The sequence below is a fragment of the Diplotaxodon limnothrissa genome, linkage group LG2 (assembly GCF_057381915.1).
Source record: "Diplotaxodon limnothrissa isolate DT_005_m linkage group LG2, D_limnothrissa_male_GT1.1, whole genome shotgun sequence".
Lineage (NCBI taxonomy): Eukaryota > Metazoa > Chordata > Actinopteri > Cichliformes > Cichlidae > Diplotaxodon > Diplotaxodon limnothrissa.
Genome location: NC_140597.1, coordinates 5880952 through 5907952, shown reverse-complemented (window position 1 = coordinate 5907952; position 27001 = coordinate 5880952). Strand labels below are relative to the sequence as shown.

The following is a 27001-nucleotide window of genomic DNA, read 5'->3' as shown; positions in this document are numbered from 1 at the left end:
CCTTGCTCTATATTCCCGTCCATTTAAGCTTCTGACCTTCAAATCATGGCCAACTTTGTTCGTACCAGCTGTAATAAATCTCTAATAAAGTCTGTTTCAAATTATTTGGTATTATGAGTTTACCTTTAATTAAGACATGTAGATAAATCCAAAAATGCAAAACCATCAACAGTTAAAACAGATTTTATTTAGCAAATAAATGATCATAAAATTTGCATGTATAGTATTAATTCTAAAGATATCCATACAGTTATAAATTATTTAAAAGCAATCAACAGATTTTAGGACTGGTGCGTTTGTCTCGGAGTTTGCTACCATGAAGTGGAACTTGTCTAAGCCGGGGACTTTGTTACAAGCTGCACCTGCAGAGATGAAGAGGAAATTGAAGTACTGCAGGAACACAAACCTTTATAACCCTCTCTCATTAAGACCCCATTTAGTTGTGACATGAAATTCGACTTTTAAATGCATATGCTGTTTGACAATGAGAATTCTTATAACCTGTTAACATCTGTTTATCCAGGTGTCTCATTCAGACCTCATTTTCTCTGGTGCCAAAGTAAGAAGCAGGTGGTAACGAAAACATTGTGGATGTAGGGTAAATGGATACATTACTTAAAGATGAAAAGGTTGTCTTATTTGAACAAGAAGAGATGAAGGGTGTGCCGCTTTGGCTGACACTCTAATTTCAGACTTTGTGGTGGTTGACCTGAGAACAAAATAACTTCTAGGGTAGAACAAATTTTGTTGGAGCTGATGAGTAAAGGTAAAAGAAACAGAAGTGAAGACAGCTTCATTTAACTTTAATGTTGCTGTGATCTAGTTAAACCCTTGTACAAAAGATTGCTACAGCAATGCCTGAACTTCATTAAGGCTGCTATTTCTCAGTCCCAGAAAGCATTTGCTTGAAAAGTATGTATGCATCAAGTATGCTTTTCAGCATACTTAATGTTACTGTTTGTTAATGATATTATAGCAGTAAAATATTGTTTTAAAGCCACTGGATTATGGTTACATTTTTAATCTTTAAATTTTGAATTGTATCTGTTCAGTTCAGGTCTAATTTACAAAGGACTGCCTTGTTATCATCTCCCTCTCAAACATGTTTATGATAAAGTTTTAAGTGAGTATTACTTTAAAGAAATATGTATACATTTGTCAGTTTTTGTGCCAGTACTCTGGGCAAGGAACTGTACGATTTGTAAACTCCAACACTCACCATAATGCCCTGTTGTGTTAGCACATATGATAGCTCCAAAGAACTCAGAGTAATGCCTCTTGATTCTGGAAATGGCCGACTTGCAGGCTGCTGAGGGATCCACCCCGGCCCTCATCAACTCCACGGCCAAGTAGCTGTTGGCAGGATTACACGGAGCACACATGAGGCAAACTAACAAGTGCTGTCAGGGCCTCCAACCAGGATCATGACAGTGATGCGCTTGAAGTCATAACATGGGATAAAATAACGCAACAACCTGAATAATTACTTAATGGGGAAAAAGAAGGATTTCTGCCTCACTCTATGGTATACAAGAACATAATGCACAAAGTGTACAAAAATTAACATGAGGAGCATTTGTATTAATGTACCATTACTTTTAAATTATTTGCTCCATCCAGACACTGCTGGTGTCATTAACTCCATTAGCCTTAGGTCAATTGTACAAAACAATGAGTGACACACTGCAAATTTTCTATAATTGACCTCGGTGAAAGTATGGGGGGGTTTTAAATGGAAAATTTCCAAGAGCCTTGTTCCTCAGTGAATTATTCTGACAGGACAAGTACAATCCTGCATGCTGTTTTCCAGACTGCATTGCAAGAAAATTAGTTTGTGTTAATATATATATATATATATATATATATATATATATATATATATATATATATATATATATATATATATATATATATATATATATATATATATATATATATATATATATATATATATAGTGCATCCAACATAGGAAATCATCTCATAGTCACTTAAACATTTAGAATTCATGGATAAGCAGTTTAAGAATGATTCCAACACAGAAGGCAACCGTTTCTAAAATGGCCTGGTGCTGCTGCAATTTGACAGCATAGTCCTTGGGCAGAGTTGTAATCAGACATACCAGGTATAGAAACCTGGGCTTTGAAAAGGGCTTTCTTTCACTAGTAACACGGTTCTCTAACCACCCAGCAGTTCCTGGAAGTGAATAATAATCTGATTGAAAATGGGGACCCTTCAGGTTGTGTTGTGCATGCGTGTAGCTGAATGTTAAGCTGGATTCAGCTCAGTATGTGTGCACGCTAAACTATCCTAGATAAATAAAGCTTAAAAAAAATAACCCTTCTGAGACAAATATATTCTCACAGCCTGGAAACAAACAGTCGCTTTAGTGAAATCTCACTTCAGCTGTGGAATGTACAAATGACAGTTTTGGGGCAACATAGTCACACCTCCACTCTTTATAATACTATTTTTGCACTTGCAGCTTGGGGCTCAAGCCCAAAGTTGGCTGTTTAAAATCAACACACGTCCCATATGTCGATATTCTCTTTGAAAAAATAAATAAATAAATCTGTCAAGGAAAAAGCCACCCAACAGTCCTTTTATTTAAACGGTAGCTGGGAAAAAAGTCACAAAGAAGTTTCAAACCACACGAGATGTCCTAAAGAATTATAAGTACAACAACAGAGTAACTTCACATTGTTTTCTGGAATAAATATAACACCTATTTTGATTTACTGAAATAATCTATAGAGTGAAAGTAAATCTCTTCCCACCCCCTTAGTTACACTTAAGAATAAACCCCTCTAACATGAGTTATGTTGCTAAGTAGATTATTTTTTTCCTGACACAAAAGACAAAAAGCGTATTTATTATTTATTTAATAATAAAATGGTTGAGGTACCTTGGTAGAAAGCGCATCATGACATCTCCATCTCCAGTGGCAGCAGCACCACCAGCTAAGCTGTCTACGTAGGCACCTGCACCCACTATAGGAGAGTCCCCGACACGACTGCAGGACAGGAAACATGAGCATGTAAACACAGTAGAGTGCCTCATAAAAAGTACACAAAAAAATATGCATCTGGAGCTAACCCTGAGCTACAACCCTGTATGTAATCTTATATATGGATAAAAAAAAAACATTATAATGTACATACCCTGGAACCTTGTGAGTTAATCCATTGGTTGATGTACCAGCAGCCGCATGGCCATCACGATCAAGAGCGATCATCCCTGGTGCAAAAAAATAATTGATTCTGAAACACCAGCCACCTCTTCATAGGTTTAAAAAAAAAAAAAAGGGGGGGGGGGGGGGGGGGGCTAGACAAAGTAATTACAAGCTCCCGTGTGAGCTAGTGTCGACACTGATTAAATTTTTCGAACACACCATGAAATATCCCACTAGTTCCAAGCACACTGATCAGTAATATATAACTCTAGCTCCAACCCATTAAACTGGGAATTCATGTAGAAGCAATAAGGAATATTTATTTTTGAGTAGTATTTTTGGACAGAAATACAAATTCAAACTCTAGAAACTCTACAGAAAGCCTTCTTTATGTGGCCCATTATACAACTAAACATATTTTCATACCTGTCTGGTTTCAATGAGGTAGTTAAATACTAAATTATAACATGCCTAAGGAAAGCCGACTCTGTGTCAGCTGGTAAAAACCTACCTATGGTGTCATGGGCATGGATATTAGCATGCCGTGCCCTCTTGCTCTGTTTCCACGTTGCCTTCGGCCTGTATGGTCCACAGGATTTGGAAGGCTCTGGACTGACATTCTTTCAACAGAAGACAAAACTGCATCACTGTTTGCATAATGCTATTATCCCGAGACTCAATTACTGTAATGGCACACAACCATGATTTAATTACATAAAACCATCAGCGCTATTGTCACCAAGTGGTTTGGTATTTAATAACATACAGTAGGGAGTCTTCCCTGTCTTTCAGTAGTCAAACATGTCATGGTGAGACACAGACAACCTTTTGGACCACCTCAATCTTCTGGATAGTGTGTCAGCACAGAGAACAAGATGTGGATATCTGTCAGAGCATGGGGGTAGTTTAAGAAAGGGCTCCCTGCCTCTAACTCAAGGAGTCTTGTCTGCTGATATGAGTGAGTCAACTGACTGTATAGAGTGGTGTGAAAAGTTCAGTGTGCTCCTTTGAAGTTACAGGTAAGTGGAATCCCTTTGAGTTGGGTGAACAGCTGTAAAACCTGTGACTTTTGAAAACCCCTAACAACATTTGTGCTTTGGGTGCAGGTTAAATTTAACACGTGGACTAAAAAGGTCTTTTAATACAGAATGTTTAACAGAAGCAACTTTACTTCTTTACACTTTGTTCATCATGCCAAAGCTCGAATGTGTTCTCAAATTGCCTGTGCATTAGTAACAAAGCAAAGTGCTATATTCTATTCCAATAAGGTGAATTTAAAACCCTTTAAAACATCCATGGACCCTTTAGGGTAAGAGCAAGTGATCAGTGTTATCTATTCCTCCACTACTGTGAAGATGAACTTTGAACAGGCACTTCTTGTACTGGGCTGTATAGCTAGTTTAAATTTAATCAGTTGAGCACTGGATACTCTGTAGACAGATAACAGCTGATTTAGTTTGGAAATTTGGGGAAGTTATTGGCGAAATTAACAGGAGCATTCTATAGAAAAGCAACAACCCACTGCTGTAGGGCATCACCTCTACCACAAAAGCTGGCTCTTTTATGAACTACTTTAGTATGCTTGTCAATTGTCCTGTTTAATATCAATCTTTTAGAAGCAGCACGCCTGTAGCCAACACAAGTGAGAAAAACACACAGCCTAAAACACACACACACACACACACACGCACCTTTCGATAATTAGGTTGGCAGCTGCCCTTCAGCCACTCTGAGAAAATATTCACAGATTTGTTGGTAGTCAAGTCTTCTGCAATGAAGCCCATGTTTTCAGCAAACACTGAAGCTATAAAAAGAGAAGTAATACTTTCAGGTCAAGTTAGACATTCTGGACCACTCTGACCTTGGGTTATAACAAAAAACAAAGGGTCACAAACAAAGGAGGGACTTGAGGCAATTCCATCTCATTTAAACTTGTCGCCTTGGTTTTTGAAGGTGGACAAGAGGCCAATGTTCTGAATGCAAGTGACCTTACTACTTCCTGAAGAATAAAGGTTCAATAAGGATTCGCTGGATTGTTAGGATTTCTCGACATATGAGCTATGTTATTTGATTTAAAAATACTTTACATTGGGGAAGAAAAAAGATTCAACACTGGCCTCCAGATTCCTTTAAATGACTTGCATACCAGTGTGCAGTTCTCACAATGTGCTAATTTAGTGGAAAAGGAAAAATAAAAACTCTTGTGGTTTGGAATTCTCTTTATGCTCAAGACTTTTTACTGCAGGTCACGAGGTCTACAGATTAAAGATTAAACCGTGTCTGAAATTCTTTGGCTCTAATAAAACTGTATGATATTGAACAAATAACAAGAATGTGAAAACAATTCCTGCCGACGTAAACCATAATAATACCTGATTCTCCCACTAGCAATGTGTGTTCAGTGTGCTCCATCACAGCTCTTGCAACTCCAATGGCATTCTTGATTCTTCTCAGGTCTGCAACTGCTCCCACCTCCATTGTATCACTGCTCACAGAGAATCCGCAGAAAATAAACATCATTTCTGGTTTACTGGGCACAAACAGTATCTGCAAGTCATATATATCAGTCATAAACTAGTGTTAGGAATGAGTGCACGCTCCAACAATAGGTGCATGCATCACACACTGCCCTCACACTGCTAACCCCCTGTACCCCTCATAAATAGTTGCCCAGAGATGAACACAATGTTTTTCAGCAGTAAGGGAGTGTATGCACTGACACACCTGGCTTACTTAGCGGTGACTGTAACACACCATTCTTCAGCTAAATCCAAATAGAGAAATGCCTGGAATTTTCTCTGAGAGTGTGAGTGAATGGAAGCTAATTTTTAAGGGCTGCCCTTTGCGGTGGTAGTGTAATAGGCTACATTATACTGAAATGTGTTTCTAATATTTATCAAAAGAAACTAAAGCCTCTAGAATTTCCACAGAGCTAACTCCTCCCTGACACAGTATCAGAAATTCAACAATTTTGCAGAGCTGATATTTATTGCCAGACTGGTCTGCTGGATTACATTAAATTTATGCAGCTATATTGGATTGTGTGGAGGAGACTATCCTATCCTCGCAATGTATTCATGACTTTGTAGCCAAAAAATGTCAATTTCCCTGCAAAATAAAAGAAGCACTGTTCCACAGAGAAATAACAAACAGCTTGCCGCTTGGTTTTGTTGCAAGATTACATTTACTTCCCATAAAAACTTCTGAGTGGGTAAATGTAATATTTTAGGACATAATAATTGTTAAATGTTCAGATCCTACTGAGACTGTTTTATTGAAGAACAAGTTACAGGAAAGAACCAGTTAAGGCTCGTAAAAGCCTTAACTAAACTGTAGGAGCTTAATTAGCATGGTCAAGATCTAAGAAACTCTCTTTTAAATATATGTAATTTCCAGTTTTAAAAAATGCAATCAATCCTATACTCATTTAGGCTCAGGCATTCATTACATACTATTAAATCATAAGATTTGGGGGGAAAGCTAGACAAATAGGAGCTAGAGAAAAACGTAACAGTTTTTAACTGCATTATCAATCTTTATTGCTTAACTGTGCTGTTATAGAAGTGGCTTTTTTTTTTCTTTTTTTACCCCATGTTAGATTTTTACTAATAATAAAAGCACAGGACATGTCCACGGTTTACCCATTCATGATCAATGCATCCAGCGTGGTCTCCCCAGACTCATCTGGGCTCCCGCCATAGCCTACACTGCCATCACACTGCTCCATTTCACAGCGGGCACAGCCTCTCTCCACTGCATCCAACACTGAGCCACCAGACTGCAGGGCACTCCATGCTGCAGACACAATGAATCAATCAGCATGCAATATGCTGTACAATGAAACAAATGCTGTCCCCATGACAGGAAGCCTCTGCCAGTCACATTTTGCAAGGGTAGGATGGAATCCCTCTGTCTAGCAAATCTGTTTGACAGAATTTTGACAAAGACACTGCTGACAAAGCCTTGAGAGATATCTTGTACATTTGGTAGTCAACCAGTGTAGCATTTGGCTGCAAAATTTTACAGAAACACTTGTCAAACAAGTGTTTTGTTTGGTTATCTTTTGTTGTAGGGTATAGAACTGAATTGATGGCATCTGCTTGTCAAATTTAAAAATCTATGAGCTAAAGTTTGTCTTAGATGACCAGTACAAAACAGAGGTATTAAACAGAAAACACACTAGCATTTGGTCACTGATCCCCCAAGTGCCCATGGGGGATCAAAATACCAACTGGTAGCCTGCCACCAGCTTGCTTCTAAATTCATTGTGTTCAGCACCACACATATTCTCCCTCTTATCATTTATGACTTATCTCTCTTGAAATTCTATTCTCAAGTTAGTGCTCTTGTCTTGAGATATAATTCTTTTTTTCTTCATATCAAACTCTGCATTACATCCTTTTCTTTTAGAAAATGCTGCTGAATGGAAGAGATTAGCCTGCTATTGTCATCTGCTTCTGTAAGCCCCCAAAGGAAAGGAGGCCTGCATGGGCGGATCAATAGCCGTGGCTCACAGACTACACCTTTAAATATCTCGCCGCAAAACAGATAGCTGGGTACATTTTTCATTTTCATATCCTCCTTGGGGAAAAGAGGTGATATGCATCTGATAAATGAAAGGGCATCCATCTATCAAATAGTGAGATTTTTAGTTAACTTTAATCATCTACAGGTCTGAGCTGTTGCTCAAAATATGTTGAATACCATTTCTATCATTTTTCATTTTGAGCTGTGCACCTGGTGAAAATCCACTTGACGGATAAGTCCCAAGCAATGCTGAAATATTTTCAGTTTCAATTTGAACATGTCCAATGTATCATCCAGAAGGAAATCAAATTGAGTATGGGCAGACGTGGCAATGGCAGCTAAGAAGCCTAGCAGGTTCTGTCCATTTCGCAGTCCCATCTAAGCCGCTAATGGCCTTACATACTGTATGGATAAGCTCCATGTGAGCCACATGAATACAGCAAACAAACAAAAAAAAACAGTTCTCCTCTTGGAGAATTTTGTATGCATTTTCTTGCATTATAATGCAACAAAATCATAATGAACACAATGATTCTTGCAAGTGATGACTAATATGTACCCATAGAAAAGCCTACAGTCCTACAGAGCAACAGCAACCAGCAAACCTTTGCATTTGAGAACCAATGGCTGTGATTGTCACCAAGTACCACGATGCCTGCTAATTAATACAACATGACTCTACTGACTTTAACAATAAATTCTGCAGCTAAATAGAATTATAGACAGTTATTTTTATTTATAATTTATGTGTCATTTCTGAAAACCAAACTAATACTCTGAGAAAACTGTCATATTAGACTCAACAGGAGTGCAGCTGCTAAATCCAATTTGTCCTTCTATTCTGAAGATCATGAATTACCTTATGTTTTGTTTGTTTATTTTTATTTTTTTGTCTGCAAACCTACATAGCTGTAACTTTAGTGAAATATTGCACTAAAACCCACAAACTCTCTCTCCCTCTTTCTGTCTGTTTGCTCACAAACTTCTCCTTTAAGTGATCAGGAGTTGAGCAACCAAAACTGGTGCACAAGTACATCTTGTATCCCTGAAGGTTCCAATCGATAATAGATATTATGCATCATGTCGCTTTGCAACCGTACTAATAGGCTATTTTATATTATTTAAATTTCAGGACAAGATCTGATTTACTAAATATTGAATATTTCCAAAGAGTGATGTTTACACTATCAATATAGCATTACATCATTTGACACATTAACTTATGAAGTTAAGTTTACTGTATTAAGGAACTTGCAAGTATGCCATTATGAACTGAATGGGGTTGGCAGCTGGCTAATGAGTGTAGTAGTAGGCTTATTTTTATCTAATTTTTTTTTTTTTTAAATAATTAGACAGTTGACGTGGCCCCTTAATCATACATATGAACACATTTCGCCGTAGATGAATATTTAATAATAGCTCATATTTATCATCTGTTATTCATATAAACACCATCTACCCACCTTACCTTTTCTTACTTTTCTCAACATGATTAAGTATATCAGTTTGCCAACAGTATAACAGACCAAACAATACAACAGCATGGATATACACTAGTATGTAAATTATACGTTAGGACACTTACAAGTTGGATCTCAATTTGAAAGCGGAAGTATAATACAGAGCGCAACAGTGGTATAAATTCAGTGGGCTGCAAAACCCCTCGTGACAAATCGCCCACTGATTGTTAAAGCTCAGCCAGAAAACAATCGATCAGTATATATAGATTTATTTTTTTTATTTTGGTGTGTGTGGATTCTGTTTAACTGCAATTTTAGACCACAGTGTCACGTGACTGGGCTCCAGCCTGAATGAATCTTTCTTTTTTTTGTCTAACACAATTCATAGTCGTGTAAAAGATTGGCCTACCTGCAGCCGCTGCATTCTTGAATGGCCAAGTATTGATCACAAGAGGTAGCGATGCATGTCCAAGCGTTAAAAGCGACGTTAAAGTGCAAATCAGTAGAAATGTAAACATTTTGTCCTGTCGATGCATGGATATTACTACAACACTTTTATCACTTCATTGCTATATTCGCGCGGTTACCATTTACAGCCCCATAAGACGTTAGAAAAACAAACACACAAGAGCTGCTTGAAAAACACAACTCGTGTGTTTAATTAATCTCGCATTTAAACTTCCTTGTTGGGTCACATGCTGAGTGGGTGGGTTTTTTCCATTAAAGGAACAGTCATGAAAAGCTCACGTGAACTGTGTTATCTTATGAATAATTTTATTTTTTGTCTTTTTTTATTTAAATACTTCGAAGGGGGACAAATATTAACTATAGAAGTAATATTGGCTTCAAACATGAAAGAGAACTTGTAAACCTCTTTTGCGACAGCTTTCACTTGTTAGAAAAACCAGCATATAGGAAATAGTTTGGAAAGTACTGTTGTAAATTTACAGTTTTCTAATATTTAACAAGCTAATGTGCTGCTTACTAGCACAATATTGATTCAGACTGATTAACTTTGTATGCGAGGAAAGCTAACGCCTGCTATCGTGCTCATTTGCTAGACTAATAACATCCAGTTGTATTCTTGCAGCCACCTGACCTTTTTATTGGCTCTACTCATTACTTGCACCAGTGCGTTCAGACTTGACCGCTTGAAGAGTGTGTCTAAGTATTTGCTGCTTGTGCTTTCAGCCATTGTTGTTGTTTGTGTTAGAAGGTTTAATCTCAGGACAGTCTGTTTGTGCTTGGCAAATTTCAGCAAGTTGACAAAGCTGCCCCATAGAGCTCCCCTTGTTGCTGGCTATTTTCTCAGGCTATTTTCAGCTTTGCCTGCTGTGTTGCTGCAGTTATCTTGACACATATTCAGTTTGTTAGACGTAGGGTATACAATATACATTTGTTGCAGGACTTCTATGGTTGTCTCTCAGTTTGCTCATTGTTGGTGTTAGATAGCCTTCTGTTATCTTTATCAAGCTGCTGCATCTGCCCATGTACAGTTTTTTCCACACATGCAGAAAAGGTGTCTCTTGGGGTTCAATTTGATGCTTATTGCCATCATACTATTGATCTCTGTATTATACCCTAAAAAACTAACAAGATTGTGTGGCTGAAGATATGCACTCTGGTGACACTTTCATTGCAGGCTCTGCTCTCATTACACCTCTCCTGTCAGGAGAGGAAATAACTGAAGTTATACAAAATAAGAAGCTGTACACACTAAGTATTACAAGATAAAATGCCAACGACATCAAGTCAGCTCAACTACAAGACTAATAAAAATGTCCAGAAAGTGTCCAGACCTTTTTTTTTTTTTTTTTACAGTCCTGCTATTGTTGTAGACCTGTAATTACAAATAGATAAAAACGAGAGAAGTGAGAACCTCCAGGAACATCAGCCATATCAACAGCACACTATCAAGAACTTTTTTTCATGGGGCTGAAGCTTATCTCAGCTGTCATCTGTCCTAGGGTGAGAGGCGGGGTACATCCTGAAAGGGTTGCAAATTGCAGAGCTGACACAGAGAGACAGACAAGCATTCATGCTCACATTCTGACCTACTGCCAATTTTGAATCACTAATTAACCTAAAATGCTTGTCTTTGCACTGTTGGAGGAAGTGGGAGTACCTGGAGAGAACACACATAAACTGGGGAGAAAGCTGAGAGCTGGCTGGTGAATTCGAATCTAGGACGTTCTTGCTTTGAGGCATATCATTATGGTGTTACAAAGTTAATCATATATGTACTTGACTCACCCTGTGGGCAGTCTTTGTTTGTCCTTCAAGCTCAGGAACTTGAGGGTCCTATGCAGCAACGTATCTGTTTCTAGAACTGCCCTCATCTGGACAGAGATCAAAGATGTCATTTCTGAAATCTGCTGGAGCCATTGGTCCAGTTTGGGGGTCACATACCCAAGTGTTACAGTTACTACAGGGACCACTGTTGCCTTTACCTTCCACATCTTCTGTTGCTCTTCTCTCAGTCCTTGGTATTTCTCAAGCTTTCATCCTGATGTTGTTGTTATCACTTGATGTACCTACATCTACCACTATGACCTTTTTTCTCTGCTTGTCCACCATTAACGGGGCGATCGTGGCTCAAGAATTGGCAGTCCATCTTGTAATCGGAAGGTTGCCGGTTCGAGCCCCGGCTCGGACAGTCTCGGTCGTTGTGTCCTTGGGCAAGACACTTCACCTGCTGCCTACTGGTGTTGGCCAGAGGGGCCAATGGGGTGATATGGCAGTCTGCCCAAGGGCAGCTGTGGCTACAACTGTAGCTTGCCTCCACCAGTGTGTGAATGTGAGAGTGAATAAATAGTGGAATTGTAAAGTGCTTTGAGAGTCTCAAAAAGCGCTATATAAATGCAATCCATTAGTATTATCATTATTATTAGTAGTAGTATATAGTTGGTTAGCGATCACAAATTTATCCACCTTTATCTGGAAGTGCCGCAGGATTTTAGCTTCATCATTCATGATTGTATCCCATTTTGACCTTGGGTCTCCAGGCCATACTTGGCAGAGATGCTCCTGTTTACTATGCCAGACATTATGGCATCCCATGTATGGCTTGCCTGGTACCATCAGGTACCTCAGGCACATCTCTAAACAGCCTGCATATGGGGTCTTGAATGGTGTGATGGACCTCAACCTATGTTGATCTTGTACTTGTTCCTGTGCTGCCTTGATTAGTGCCTCTGTGCTTTATTTCAGCCTAGTTATATATTCTCTAGTGCAGACACATAAAAAAGAGGTGATTTCCTTTATTAGTTATAAGAACTTTGAAAAGTTCCTGCTGTCTGAATATAAAGTGACTACACGGGAACTACTCTATGGGTATATTGGATTCGGGAACTCGGAGCTTGCCAAACAACATTTTAAGGAGCATGTACAAAAATGAGGATGACAAAAGATAATATGGTTAAAAAGTCCAGCAACATCCTCCAGCAATAGGCACTGCTCATCAGCTGAATAATAATACTATCGTGAAACATGGTGGTGACAGCCTAATTCAATGGAGCTGATTCAGTGGAGACAGGGAGACTCATCAGAACAGATGGAGGGATTCAGAAAAAGACCTTTAGTGGCCGAGTACTCCCAGACTCATATCATATAGAATATTCTGTCGGGAGTCCCAGGGATGCCAGTTCATGGATGTATCCTGTCCACTCTGACAGAGCTTGAAAGGATCAGCCTGAAAGAATAGATAAACTTCCCAAATCCAGGTGTGGAAAGACTTTCCAAAGGATACTCAAACCTTATCCTTCCAAAAGGGGTGCTGACAAAGTACTGAACTTTGAAACGAAAAAATAAATAGATTAAAAAAGAATAATAATTTTCAAAATAATTTAAAATACACACAAAAAACTGCAATGGGTTACTGCAATGGTTTATATCCATTTGTCACTTTAAAGTGAAGAGTCACTGAATTTTAAAGCAAAGGTTTTCTTTTTTTTTTTTCTTTTTTTTTTTTTTGTGTCCCGTTTGGATCTTTAGCCATCAGAATTGTTGTCTTAAGGCCAAGAAAGATGCCAAGCGGATTTATTTTACCAAGTGGATCATCATGGCCTTGCCATATTGGTCCATTTGATTGACCTTTATTATAATTATGAATTTATTTTATTTTCAGTTGCTACAAACGGGACAGACATGACTGGGGGATAGGACAGGGAGAAAGAATGAAAGAAAGAGAGGGAGAGAAAGAAAACCAAAGGGGAGAAGAGACGGTGAGAAGGGGGGAAGAAAGAAAAAAAAACAAACAAAAAAAACAAAACACCTGGATCACCTGTATGGAGAAAAAAAACAGAAGAGAAAGCAAACAACAAAGAGCAACATAATAAAAAAAACGGCACCATCACAATAAACTAGCTAGCAGTAAATATCAGTAGATACTAAGTAATAAACAATATTGTGCAGCACGCAAGATAGACAGCGTACAATGTGCTTTGAGGCAGCAGCCAAGAAAGCTGTAGTCCGCATCTGTGAATACCCGTGTGTACACCTGTGAGCATACCTGTGTGGATCAGCATGCTTGCATTCCAAAGGTTTCTCCATGTAACGATCTGCTAGGGAGTGTGGGGAGCCACAGCCCCGTCCTCCAGGGTATGAAGCAGGTATGGAGGAGATCAAAACTCCAGACATCCAGAGGCCCCCAGAACACAAGAGACCAAGGAAGACCAACAGAGGGGCAGCCGCGCCACTGTCCCAGTAAGAGCTGAGGAGAGTCCCAGATGAGGGCTCACTCAGCAGCCGCGGAGCAGAAGCCAGGGGGAGTTGCAGTGACGCGCCCGTGAGCTCCGCCGGCAGCCAGCTGTGCCTGAGTGACCGAGCCCCAGGCCGAGAGGCCGGGGGCACCCCACCTCCGAAGTGGCCCGAGCGAGCCCCAGGCTCCAGGCCCCGATAAGCGGCCGCCAAGGAGTGAGCCGGTGTGTACCCGGACGCCCACCCCCAGACACAAAGAACCACCAACGCACCGACACCTGAGGGAGTCCGCCACTGGCAGGGGAAGTGGTGGTGGGGGGAGATAGGCCTCCAAACCTTGGAGGGCCTGAGATGTCCCCAGAGAGGTGGCGTCTGATACCCAACCTGACATATAGACACAGACATACAGGCACACACAGATACAAACATCCATTCCCACCCTCATGCTCTCATATGCACTTAAAAAGCAAAGGTTTTCTGAGTGATCACTTTTATCATATGATAAAGCATTATCATTTTAATGTGACCCCTGTCTAAGTGTCCTAGGGAACTGGGGATACTGAATGATTCAATGACTATGCAAATCATATGAATTACATGTTGTGGACTTTATGGTGAGAGCTTTGGAGTTCTGGACATTTTTAGAATCAGTGCTAGCATTTATAACAGCTCTACTGGTAGCATCTAATCACCCAAAACTTAAAACAAACAACAGAATTAGAATGAAAACAACGGAATTTGAATGAAAACAACGGAATTAGAATGTATAGAACAGAGTTTGAATGAAGGAAACAGAATTCTAAAACAAACAATAGAATTTGAATAAAAAGAGTGGAATTAGAATGAAAACAACAGCAATTCAATGAAAACAACAGAATCTCAATGAAATTGATTGATTGATTGAATCTTTATTTTGAACATGTTGAAAAAGTATAAAAAAAAAATAGAATTAAAAGAGACAAATGAACAAAGCAAACAAAAGGAAAACGAGCAACCACAACTCCAAATAATGTCCATGTTCAAAAAGGAGCAGGAAGAAGCATAAGCTTATTTAATCCCACCCCTTTTCCACTATCTAGTATCAATAGACTACAGAAATACCTCCTTGCAATTACATTATATGTTATGTGTAATTTTTTTTTTTTTTTTTTTTTTTTTTTAAATATATACACATATATGTTTCTATCTATCCATACATACGTATATACACACATACGCACATATACACATTTTCAATAACCCCATTAACACCTCAAGGATACACAGCCTACAATTATATATATATATCCATACCAACAAACCCGTGCATGCGCACACACATGAAAATATTAGACAAGAACACCCTATCAAATCTCTACCTTTTCCCTGTACCCTGTAAAAACCATATCCTTAAACCGCTTTTTAAACTGCGCCATGCTTGGACATTGCTTCATATCTTTACTTAGTCTGTTCCACAGCTTCACTCCACACACAGAGATGCAAAAACTTTTTAATGTTGTACGGATACGAGGATGTTTTAAATTTAATTCCCCCCTCAAATTGTATCCCCGTTCCCTTTTAGAAAACATTTTTAGAATATTGTCAGGAAGCAGGTTATTTATTGCTTTATATATAATTTGTGCTGTGAGAAAATGAACCAGATCTGTGAATTTTAGAATTTTTGATTTTAAGAATAGTGGATTTGTATGATCTCTGTAACCAGTTTTATGGATTATCCTTATGGCCCTTTTTTGTAATATAAAGATTGATGATAGCGAACATTTGTAAGTATTGCCCCAAACCTCTGCACAGTAATTCAAATACGGTGCAATCAGGGAACAATAGAGAATGTGGAGTGATTTGTGGTCCAGAATGTGTTTTACTTTACTCAAGATTGAGACACTTCTTGAAATTTTGTTATGTATATGATTTATATGAGACTTCCAGTTTAATTTATCATCTATAATCACACCAAGAAACTTATGTTCAAGTACTCTTTCAATTTCCACACCATCTACATGAATCTGCACTTGTGCATTTCTAAGGGAATTCCCAAATAAGATAATTTTAGTTTTACTTAGATTTAGCGATAGTTTGTTCCTGTTAAACCATTTTTTAATTTTGCACATTTCTGAAGTAATTGTATCCAGCAGCTCCTTTAGATTCCCCCAGAACAAAAAATATTTGTGTCATCTGCAAATAATACTAATTTTAATATATCAGATGCCTTACAAATATCATTTATATAAATAATAAATAATTTTGGACCCAGTACAGAGCCTTGTGGAACACCACAAGCAATGTCCAAGCATGATGAGGAATGGACACCCAGCTTCACAAATTGTTTCCGGTCACTTAAATAATTTTTCACCCATTGCAGTACAACCCCTCTAATCCCATACCGTTCCAGTTTATTAATTAATATGTCATGATTGATTGTGTCGAATGCTTTCTTGAGATCCAGAAATACTCCAGCTGCATACTGTTTCTGATCTATAGCATTCGTAATCTCCTCAATTGATTCGATTAATGCCAGAGATGTTGATCTTTTTGATCTGAATCCATATTGACTGTCAGAGAGTAATTTATATTTATCTAAGAATTTGTCTAATCGTTTATTAAACAGGTTTTCTAGGATTTTGGAGAATTGTGGTAGTAAAGAAACAGGCCTGTAATTTGTGAAGTGGCGTCTATCCCCGGTTTTATACAGCGGCACAACTTTAGCTATTTTCATTTTGTTTGGCACTTTTCCCGTCTGAAATGATAAGTTGCAAATATATGTTAGAGGTCCTACAATTCCTTCAATGACCTTCTTGACGATTTTCATGTCAATATCATTACAATCAGTAGATGTTTTATATTTACACATGTGTACAATGTCAATTATTTCTTTTTCCTCCACTGATGTGAGGAACATTGAGTTAGGGTTCCTATCAATCAGGTTTTCACTACAGTCTACTGATGGCAGTGACTCAGGAATTTGTTCTGCCAGTTTTGGTCCAATATTTACAAAATAATGATTAAAGCTGTTGACCTTATCAGCAGTGTTTTCCATAATATTGCCATTATCGATAAAGTATTGTGGATAACTTTGTTGTCCAGAATTATTTTTAATGATACCGTTTAAAACATCCCATATTCCTTTCATATTATGTTTATTTTTGTTCAATATTTTACTATAATACTCCTTTCTACATACACGTATAATATTGGTCAACTTATTTTTGTATTTTTTATATTTATTTTCAGCATCTTTTGTTCTTTGTTTTAGGTATTCCCTATAGAGTGTATTTTTCTTTTTACATGCATTTTGTAAACCCTTAGTGAGCCATGGTCTATCTGAATATTTGTGCTTTCTGTTGTATTTTATTGTTGGACAGTTTTTATCGTACAACTCCATGAATATTCTTAAAAATATGCCATATGCAATATCAATATCAGCTTCTTTGTACACATTGTCCCAGTCCTGATTTAATAGATCGTTCTTAAATGCAGTCATCGTTTCTTCCGTCCTTACACGTCTGTATCTCAGTTGTTCTTCATGCTGATTTTTCTTATAATTAGTGTCATAAACTGCAAAAACTGGTAGGTGATCACTGATGTCATTAATTAATAATCCGCTCACAATGTTGTTTTCCATATTGTTAGTGAAAATATTGTCAAGTAAGGTGGCACAATGTGGTGTAATTCTGCTAGGCCTGGTTATTTTAGGATGTAAACTCAAACTGTACATAGTGTTTAGGAATTCGTCGCTCATTTTATGCTTTTTTGGATTCAACAGGTCAATATTAAAATCACCACAGATAAACATAACTTTTTGATTTGTTTTAGAGAATATTTCCTCTATGAAGTCATTAAATACTTGAATACTAGAGCCAGGTGTTCTATATATACAGCTAATTATTACATTTTTTTCTTTTTCCTTATAAATTTCAATTGTTATACATTCTAGTAAATTATCAATTACAGTTGTCATACTTTCTACCACCTTGTAGTTTGAACAGACCAGAATTTGAATGAAAACAATGGAAACAGAATGAAAAGAACAGAATTTGAATGAAAACAATGGAAGTTTAAAACAAACAACAGAATTTGAACGAAAACAACGGAATTAGAATGAAAACAACGGAATTTGAAAACAAACAACGGAATTTGAATGAAAACAACGGAATTAGAGTGTACAGAACAGAGTTTGAATGAAAGCAACAGAATTCTAAAACAAACAATAGATTTTTTTTCAAAAAGAGTAGAATTAGAATGAAAACAACAGCATTTGAATGAAAACAACAGAATCTCAAAGAAATGAACGGAATTACAATGAAATGACTAGAATTTGAATGAAAACAACAGAATTGGAATGAACAGACCAGAATTTGAATGAAAACAATGGAAATAGAATGAAAAGAACAGAATTTGAATGAAAACAACATAATTTGAATGAAAACAACGAAATTAGAATGAAAACAACGGAATTTGAAAACAAACAACGGAATTTAAATGAAAACAACGGAATTAGAATGTACAGAACAGAGTTTGAATGAAAGCAACAGAATTCTAAAACAAACAATAGAATTTAAAAAAAGAGTAGAATTAGAATGAAAACAACAGCATTTGAATGAAAACAACAGAATCTCAATGAAATGAACGAAATTAGAATGAAATGACTAGAATTTGAATGAAAGCAACGGAATTAGAATGAACAGACCAGAATTTGAATGAAAACGATGGAAATAGAACGAAAAGAACAGAATTTGAATGAAAACAACAGAATTTGAATGAAAACAACAGAATTTGAACGAAAACAACAGAATTTGAATGAAAACAACGGAATTAGAATGAAAACAACGGAATTAGAATGTACAGAACAGAGTTTGAATGAAAGCAACAGAATTCTAAAACAAACAATAGATTTTTTTTAAAAAAGAGTAGAATTAGAATGAAAACAACAGCATTTGAATGAAAACAACAGAATCTCAAAGAAATGAACAGAATTAGAATGAAATGACTAGAATTTGAATGAAACCAACATAATTTGAATGAAAACAACGAAATTAGAATGAAAACAACGGAATTTGAAAAAAAACAACGGAATTTAAATGAAAACAACGGAATTAGAATGTACAGAACAGAGTTTGAATGAAAGCAACAGAATTCTAAAACAAACAATAGAATTTTAAAAAAAGAGTAGAATTAGAATGAAAACAATACCATTTGAATGAAAAACACAGAATCTCAATGAAATGAACGGAATTAGAATGAAATGACTAGAATTTGAATGAAAGCAACGGAATTACAATGAACAGACCAGAATTTGAATGAAAACGATGGAAATAGAATGAAAAGAACAGAATTTGAATGAAAAGAACAGAATTTGAATGAAAAAAACGGAATTAGAATGTACAGAACAGAGTTTGAATGAAAACAGCAGAATTCTAAAACAAACAATAGAATTTTTTTTAAAAAGAGTAGAATTAGAATGAAAACAACAGCATTTGAATGAAAACAACAGAATCTCAATGAAATGAACGGAATTAGAATGAAATGAATAGAATTTCAATGAAAACAATGGAATTGGAATGAACAGACCAGAATTTGAATCAAAACAATGGAATTAGAATGAAAAGAACAGAATTTGAATGAAAACAGAATTTGAATGAAAACAACAGAATTTGATCAAAAACAACGGAATTTGAATGAAAACAATGGAAGTTTAAAACAAACAACAGAATTAGAATGAAAAACACAGAATTAAAATGAAAATGACGGAATTTGAATGAAAACAACAGAATTTGAACAAAAACAACGGAATTAGAATGTATAGAACAGAGTTTGAATGAAAGCAACAGAATTCTAAAACAAACAATAGAATTTAAAAAAAAGAGTAGAATTAGAATGAAAACAACAGCATTTGAATGAAAACAACAGAATCTCAATGAAATGAACGAAATTAGAATGAAATGACTAGAATTTGAATGAAAGCAACGGAATTAGAATGAACAGACCAGAATTTGAATGAAAATGATGGAAATAGAACGAAAAGAACAGAATTTGAATGAAAACAACAGAATTTGAACGAAAACAACAGAATTTGAATGAAAACAACGGAATTAGAATGAAAACAACGGAATTAGAATGTACAGAACAGAGTTTGAATGAAAGCAACAGAATTCTAAAACAAACAATAGATTTTTTTTTAAAAAGAGTAGAATTAGAATGAAAACAACAGCATTTGAATGAAAACAACAGAATCTCAAAGAAATGAACAGAATTAGAATGAAATGACTAGAATTTGAATGAAACCAACATAATTTGAATGAAAACAACGAAATTAGAATGAAAACAACGGAATTTGAAAACAAACAACGGAATTTAAATGAAAACAACGGAATTAGAATGTACAGAACAGAGTTTGAATGAAAGCAACAGAATTCTAAAACAAACAATAGAATTTTAAAAAAAGAGTAGAATTAGAATGAAAACAATACCATTTGAATGAAAAACACAGAATCTCAATGAAATGAACGGAATTAGAATGAAATGACTAGAATTTGAATGAAAGCAACGGAATTACAATGAACAGACCAGAATTTGAATGAAAACGATGGAAATAGAATGAAAAGAACAGAATTTGAATGAAAAGAACAGAATTTGAATGAAAAAAACGGAATTAGAATGTACAGAACAGAGTTTGAATGAAAGCAACAGAATTCTAAAACAAACAATAGAATTTTTTTTAAAAAGAGTAGAATTAGAATGAAAACAACAGCATTTGAATGAAAACAACAGAATCTCAATGAAATGAACGGAATTAGAATGAAATGAATAGAATTTCAATGAAAACAATGGAATTGGAATGAACAGACCAGAATTTGAATCAAAACAATGGAATTAGAATGAAAAGAACAGAATTTGAATGAAAACAGAATTTGAATGAAAACAACAGAATTTGATCAAAAACAACGGAATTTGAATGAAAACAATGGAAGTTTAAAACAAACAACAGAATTAGAATGAAAAACACAGAATTAAAATGAAAATGACGGAATTTGAATGAAAACAACAGAATTTGAACAAAAACAACGGAATTAGAATGTATAGAACAGAGTTTGAATGAAAGCAACAGAATTCTAAAACAAACAATAGAATTTGAAGAAAAAGAGTAGAATTAGAATGAAAACAACAGCATTTGAATGAAAACAACGGAATTTCAATGAAAAGAGCGGAATTAGAATGAAATGAATAGAATTTGAATGAAAACAACGGAATTACAATGAAGAGAACAAAATTTGAATCAAAACAATGAAATTTGAATGAAAACAACAGAATTTGAATGAAAACAGTGGAAGTTTAACTAAGGCACCTAGCATAACCTAGTTTCTTTCAATTTGCCAACCTTGTTTGTATTTTCACTTTGATGTATGTATGTTTGATTTAAGTATGGACTGATGGGAAAAATAGGCATTCTATGAATGTAAAATTAAATCAAGGCCAAAACAGTGGGCATAAAACATCAACGTGTGAATACTTCAGAATCCACTGTAGCTGTTTTGCGGTTCAGTGGCTGGATGCTTCAAAGCATGCACTCGGTCTTTCAGACATGAAATACACTCTAAGCCTGCACTTTTTTTAAACTTTTTTTTCCCAAAACAAAATAATAATAATAATGAATTGGATTTATATAGCGCTTTTCAAAGCACCCAAAGCGCTTTACAATACCACTATTCATTCACACACTGGTGGAGGCAAGCTACAGTTGTAGCCACAGCTGCCCTGGGGCAGACTGACAGAAGCGAGGCTGCCATATCGCGCCATCGGCCCCTCTGACCAACACCAGTAGGAGGTAGGGTAAAGTGTCTTGCCCAAGGACACAATGACCAGGACATTCACCCAATCCCTAAAAAAATGAACAAATATGTAATTGTTGAGAAAAACATTTACTGTTCTTCCACAATCAATGTCATGCCTCGCTGTTAGTGTTTTTGATTTTGCCTAAGACAGACATAAATCATCTTGCTAGAACATAAACATATTGTTCTGAAAGTACTGAAACACACATTTTTTGTATTACAGAAAAAAAAATCTCATGTAAGATTGTAAAATCCTTGTAATCCCTGGACGATACTGTTCATAAAAATCAATGAAAAGATTGTTTCACACAGCTCACTCATGCCTGCTGCTCAATGGAGACATTATTGGCCTATTGCAGAAAAACCAAATGATGAATGTAAACCTTTGGATTTTCATTACAAGTCACTCATCAAACTAAAATTCCCTTGGAGAATACGCTTGGCATTAAGTCATCAGATGAGTATTATCTTCAGTCATTTTAGCATATAAATCTATCTTAGTGTTCCATTAGTTTTTTCCTCTTCTTCATCAATTTACCTCCTGGTAAGAAGCATTTGATTGTGACAGAGTGAAGGAAACTGTCTGTGGTGAGAAGTTTTGGCATACTCTTCAAGTCATACCATATGGTACTACTTTGACACTACGTGCCTCATGCTGGGATTTTCTTTGAAGTTCCTTGAATAACATATCCCTGCAGAGGAGGCAAAGTGTCCCTCAAAACAGCAAACTTGATAGAATTGGATCCTCTCATTTTGAATCAAACAAGAACAAAGCATGGGCCAGGCGAAGAAACTAACAATGTAGTCTAACCTTGAGACGTGGACGCCAACAGCATGCCCTCTTTTACATTATTCATATGAAAAATACAATTTCCACTTATATTTTATTCATTGGTTTTCCTTAAACAATCAGAAGTCCTAGTGTGATTTGACAGGAATCTTATGGAGAGAAAATGGATAAGAGAGAAAGAGTATTATTACTTCCACCTGTGTTATTGATCCAAATTAAACAACAGTACCTATAAGAATCTCTTTTGACTAATAACTTCATCAATCACCTATGTCTTTTCAACTTGTTTCTCAATGTTCTTTATAACAGTCTCAGAGGGCATAAACTATGTCAGAATAGGTAAGTGCAATCTTAAAAGCTGCATATATGTATAACCAAGACACTGCAGTGTTGTAACGCATGACGAACCACATCTGCTATAACCGACAGTTGCTGACAGTCTTTAGTAGTGATATGCAGAAGGTGTTTTAGAATAGAGCGCAGGTGATACTGATTTGAAGGCAATATCAAATACAGTACACTTTGCTATAAATTTTACTTTCATGAAACACCTTTCAGTTTTTGACAGGGATAAAATGGTGATGATTCCACTTCATTATCTAAGAATTTAGTGCATGGTTGCTGTTTATATATTGAATTGAAAAGTGTTCCTAATATTTTACAAAACTCCACTTTCTCTTTCATAAACAGTTTTCTGGTCGGCAAGACATGTAAAAGAAATAGTTAATTATTGAACATAAACATTAAAAAAACATAAATTTTGAATCTCTGTGCTGCAGCGTCTCGTGAAATAGCAAAAAACAGAGATTCCTTTAGGCTGTATTTTAATAATGGATTGGAATTATATAGCGCTTTTCAAGGCACCCAAAGTGCTTTACAATGCCATTATTCATTCACTCTCACATTCACACACTGGTGGAGGCAGCTACGGTTGTAGCCACAGCTGCCCTGGGGCAGACTGACAGAAGCGAGGCTGCCATATTCCACCATCGGCAGCTCTGGCCAACACCAGTAGGCGGCAGGGTAAGGTGTCTTGCCCAAGGACACAACGACCAGGACAGAGAGCCCGGGGATCGAACCGGTGACCTTCCGGTTACAGATACGCTTCCCAACCCCCCTGAGCCACGGTCGCTCAAGGGGTTGCAACCGTCATCTCTAAGACCAGAGATGAAGCAGACTGGTTAGATTATCAAAAAATTGGTATCTGTAAATCAAAGATAGCAAAGTGCTATCTGTAATAAAGTGGTGCCCTTTAAATGTGCATATCCTAATTGGATATGTTGATTCTGAAGAATGCCCAGTAACCATGTTCACTTGAGGGATTATCATCCTGGTTAAATTATTCTTGTCAGATTTTCTAGAAAAACAAGAATAAACAATTTTTTTTCATCCTGTAACTCATACAATGCCAAACAAAAGAAGCCGACTGAAATAAAGGTTGTTTGTTTTTCTTCGTCGTGAATGACAGCTTAGGTTACAAGTTCTTTTTTAGGGTGTCCTGAACAAACGCTTTGAAGATTTGTCCAAAACCCTGCCTTTGTAACACAGTTGCCAATGGAAAAGTTCTGATCGTAGAATTGCCAGTTTTGTTAAAAGATAAGTTGTCTTTCAAAGGGCTAAAATGGGGTAAAATGCCAGTAAGGTAAGCTGCGATACCAGCTGCCAAACACAAAAACAAATATATATATATATATATTCCACGGCTGGCACAGGACGCAGGATGGGCTATTCCTTTGAACAGATCTGTCTTCAGAGAAAACACAACCTAAGTCTCTCATCCAACATCAGTTAAAATACTTCTGCCATAAAAGTTTTTTTTTCATTAAGTTACAAAAAAAGTTAGGAGGTTTATCCAGCTTTTGCACCTTAAAGCATAGCCAAGAAATTCCAATTACCCAGCTAAGCTAGCTGCAAATTTATTTGACACATACCCTCTTTGTTAAGTTTGGTGACCACCTGCTATGCTTTGAACAACTGTTGGGATTACTGCTACTTATAACCTCTGAATGAAATGTGGACAAAAAATAAATAAATAATGATAACAATAATAATAAAGCGTATAAATTCATAATTAAAATGTTTAATTAAATCATTAATATACAGTATTTTAGTTGCATATGGCATATACTACATACATTTTATATACTATTGTAAACACGCATAATTTTTACATTTTCTTTTTAATTTTTTGTCATAAAAAATAACATTTATTAAAAATAAAGCTGAACCTACATGACTACATAAATGCAAATTTCAAACAAAGAAAGAAATTTAGCCAAAACAGCTACTGAAAATCAACGATTTTTAATTCTCAGAGTACAAAAGTCAATGTCCGAAACCATATTTTACCATATCTCTGAACTGAAATGTGCAACGAAAGAGCCCCCCACCCCCCAGCTCTTACTTTGTCATTCCTCCCATGTTTTCATGCAGCTTTAAAAAATAAATAATACAAACATTTACATTGCGCTTTACTGTACGTCAATTCCCTCATGTCAATGCACTATAGAGGTTTAAATATTATGCACATATGTTAAGAAAAGCCAATGTCATTCAATAACAAGCCCTCATTTGCATAATTTTTTTATTTTATTTTATTTTTTTACTTTGAGTCATGTCAGCTCTTCAGATCATGTTAGCAAATCTGCATAGTCAGTCATCCATCTACAGAAGCTTCAGGAGCTTAGATACAGCTGTATTATTTGTGATTGAATGTTTGAATCTTGTGCAAACTAGGATCTGAGGCCATTCAATGTTTGCTTTTTCATTCAGCTGAAGCTTGCTGAACAGACTGTCAGACATGCCAGATTAAAGATACCGTAAATCCATGCATGCACTTCTAACTAACAGATGGAAGCAGGAAGACAGTGCCCAGTTAGGTGTCATGTATACTGTCCTGCTTCTCCAGTGGGAATATAAGGAAGCTTCATTGTGAAGAATCCAATGTGGACCGCTTATATTATTCCAGTTTTTCCTCAGCTCAAGACATCGCTTCTCTTCCCTGCATTTTAGACATAATTTTGTTAACATTTAGTCCTCAAAAAATAGTCCAGCCTTACTTTTTCTCCTAAATCTATTCATGGACAAATGACTAATTGATGTTTTATTTTCTATCGATGTCTCAAGGCAATATATAAAAAAAAAAAGTATTTTCCAGAAGTTCCACCTGGTCAGTATGTATAAGCATCTTGCAGTGCAGTCTAGTATATGTAATAAAGCATAACATACTCCCTTTGGTGTGCTGCAGTTTTATGATAAATGATACAATAAGTTGCAGTTTGTTTGCTGAATTTATGAGAGATAGCAACAGGAAGTTAAGCATTACTCTCATTTATTTCTCATTTTGCTTAAAGGACATTCATCTCTCAGGAGTCCATTTGAGTAAAGTTGAACAAGGATGCCCCCCAAGTACATCAATGTAAAAAATTGAACTCTGGGATAAAGTTAGAAAAAATACATTAAAAGTATCTTGCAATGTTACATCTGGGACAAGGCTCCTTAATTTTGTTACGTAGATTTCTGTGCTGCTATTTCCATTTATTGAAATCACTCTTCACTTCTTCTTTTGTAGTCAACAGTGATATATTCTTAAACACCTGAGTAATGGTTTTAGATTCATTGCACATACTGCACATTTGTTAAAGTCACTCTGCTGGGAAAGGAAATTGCTGTTTAGACAAAGGAAAGTGGCAGAGCAGTGCTCATCAGTAGCTTTAGTGATCCAGCTAAGTCAATCACAATGTAATTGTGCCTGTGATCCAGTGGATGGGGCTGAAGCATTAACCACACAGTGCAATTCTGCTATTCTGTTTATGACACAGTATGTGTAATAATAAAGCTTCAGTGTTGCACTCGCATGATGAGGCCGAAAACCACTTTAAATCTGATTCACAAGTGGCTAAGGTCTAGTTGACAGCCCACTGATGTGTCTGAATTGTTTGAATGAAACTAAAACATCTGTAAATACATATTACAAAAAGAAAATGAGGTGGATGTGGGACTGTTCCCCTGAAAATAGTGTTGCCACATAGAAAATCCTGAGGTTTTTCCAGTACATTGGATCCAAATGCTGCATAAACCTGATCCCTAAACAGGGTTTGTGATGTCTTTAGTGGAAAAATGTCTCGGTAAATGTATCACAAAACCACAGGTATTACTCTGGAGATTTAAATTCCTGTTCACGCATAAGAGAGCAAGAAGAGGCACTTTTTCCAGCACTGGAAGGGGCTCATCTATGTTTTCTTCCCCTCTCTCTCTCTGTCTCTCTATTCCCTGCTGCCTGAAACATCCTGATAAGACACACTAGTATCTGGGGAGGAGTAACCTTATCACACTGAGGTGGGATTCAAATTGTTTGATCGAATGACTGATTTACGTTTTTATTTTTATTTATCTATTTTACTTTTTAGCTTCCTGATGTTGCCATGGGTCACCCAGTCTTCAAAGTGGTGAAGTTGCTGCAGTTACACATTTTCTGCCAGGGTACTGGGGAAATGATTGAAGTACAACAGTTCATAATAAAATAAGAGA

The 27001-nt window shown here is 36.4% G+C and overlaps 1 protein-coding gene across 1 annotated transcript; it reads right to left on the bottom strand.

Annotated features, from left to right (window-relative positions):
• Nucleotides 1–251: 251 nt before the first annotated feature.
• Nucleotides 252–9796, bottom strand: aga (aspartylglucosaminidase). Its single transcript, XM_085366218.1, has 9 exons — nucleotides 9567–9796; nucleotides 6812–6965; nucleotides 5543–5655; nucleotides 4862–4974; nucleotides 3682–3790; nucleotides 3160–3235; nucleotides 2904–3011; nucleotides 1220–1353; nucleotides 252–362 (listed from the first exon to the last, which is right to left on the bottom strand). The coding sequence occupies exons 1-9, from the start codon at nucleotides 9691–9693 to the stop codon at nucleotides 262–264; spliced, it is 1035 nt and encodes a 344-aa protein (XP_085222344.1). The 5' UTR covers nucleotides 9694–9796; the 3' UTR covers nucleotides 252–261.
• Nucleotides 9797–27001: the final 17205 nt, after the last annotated feature.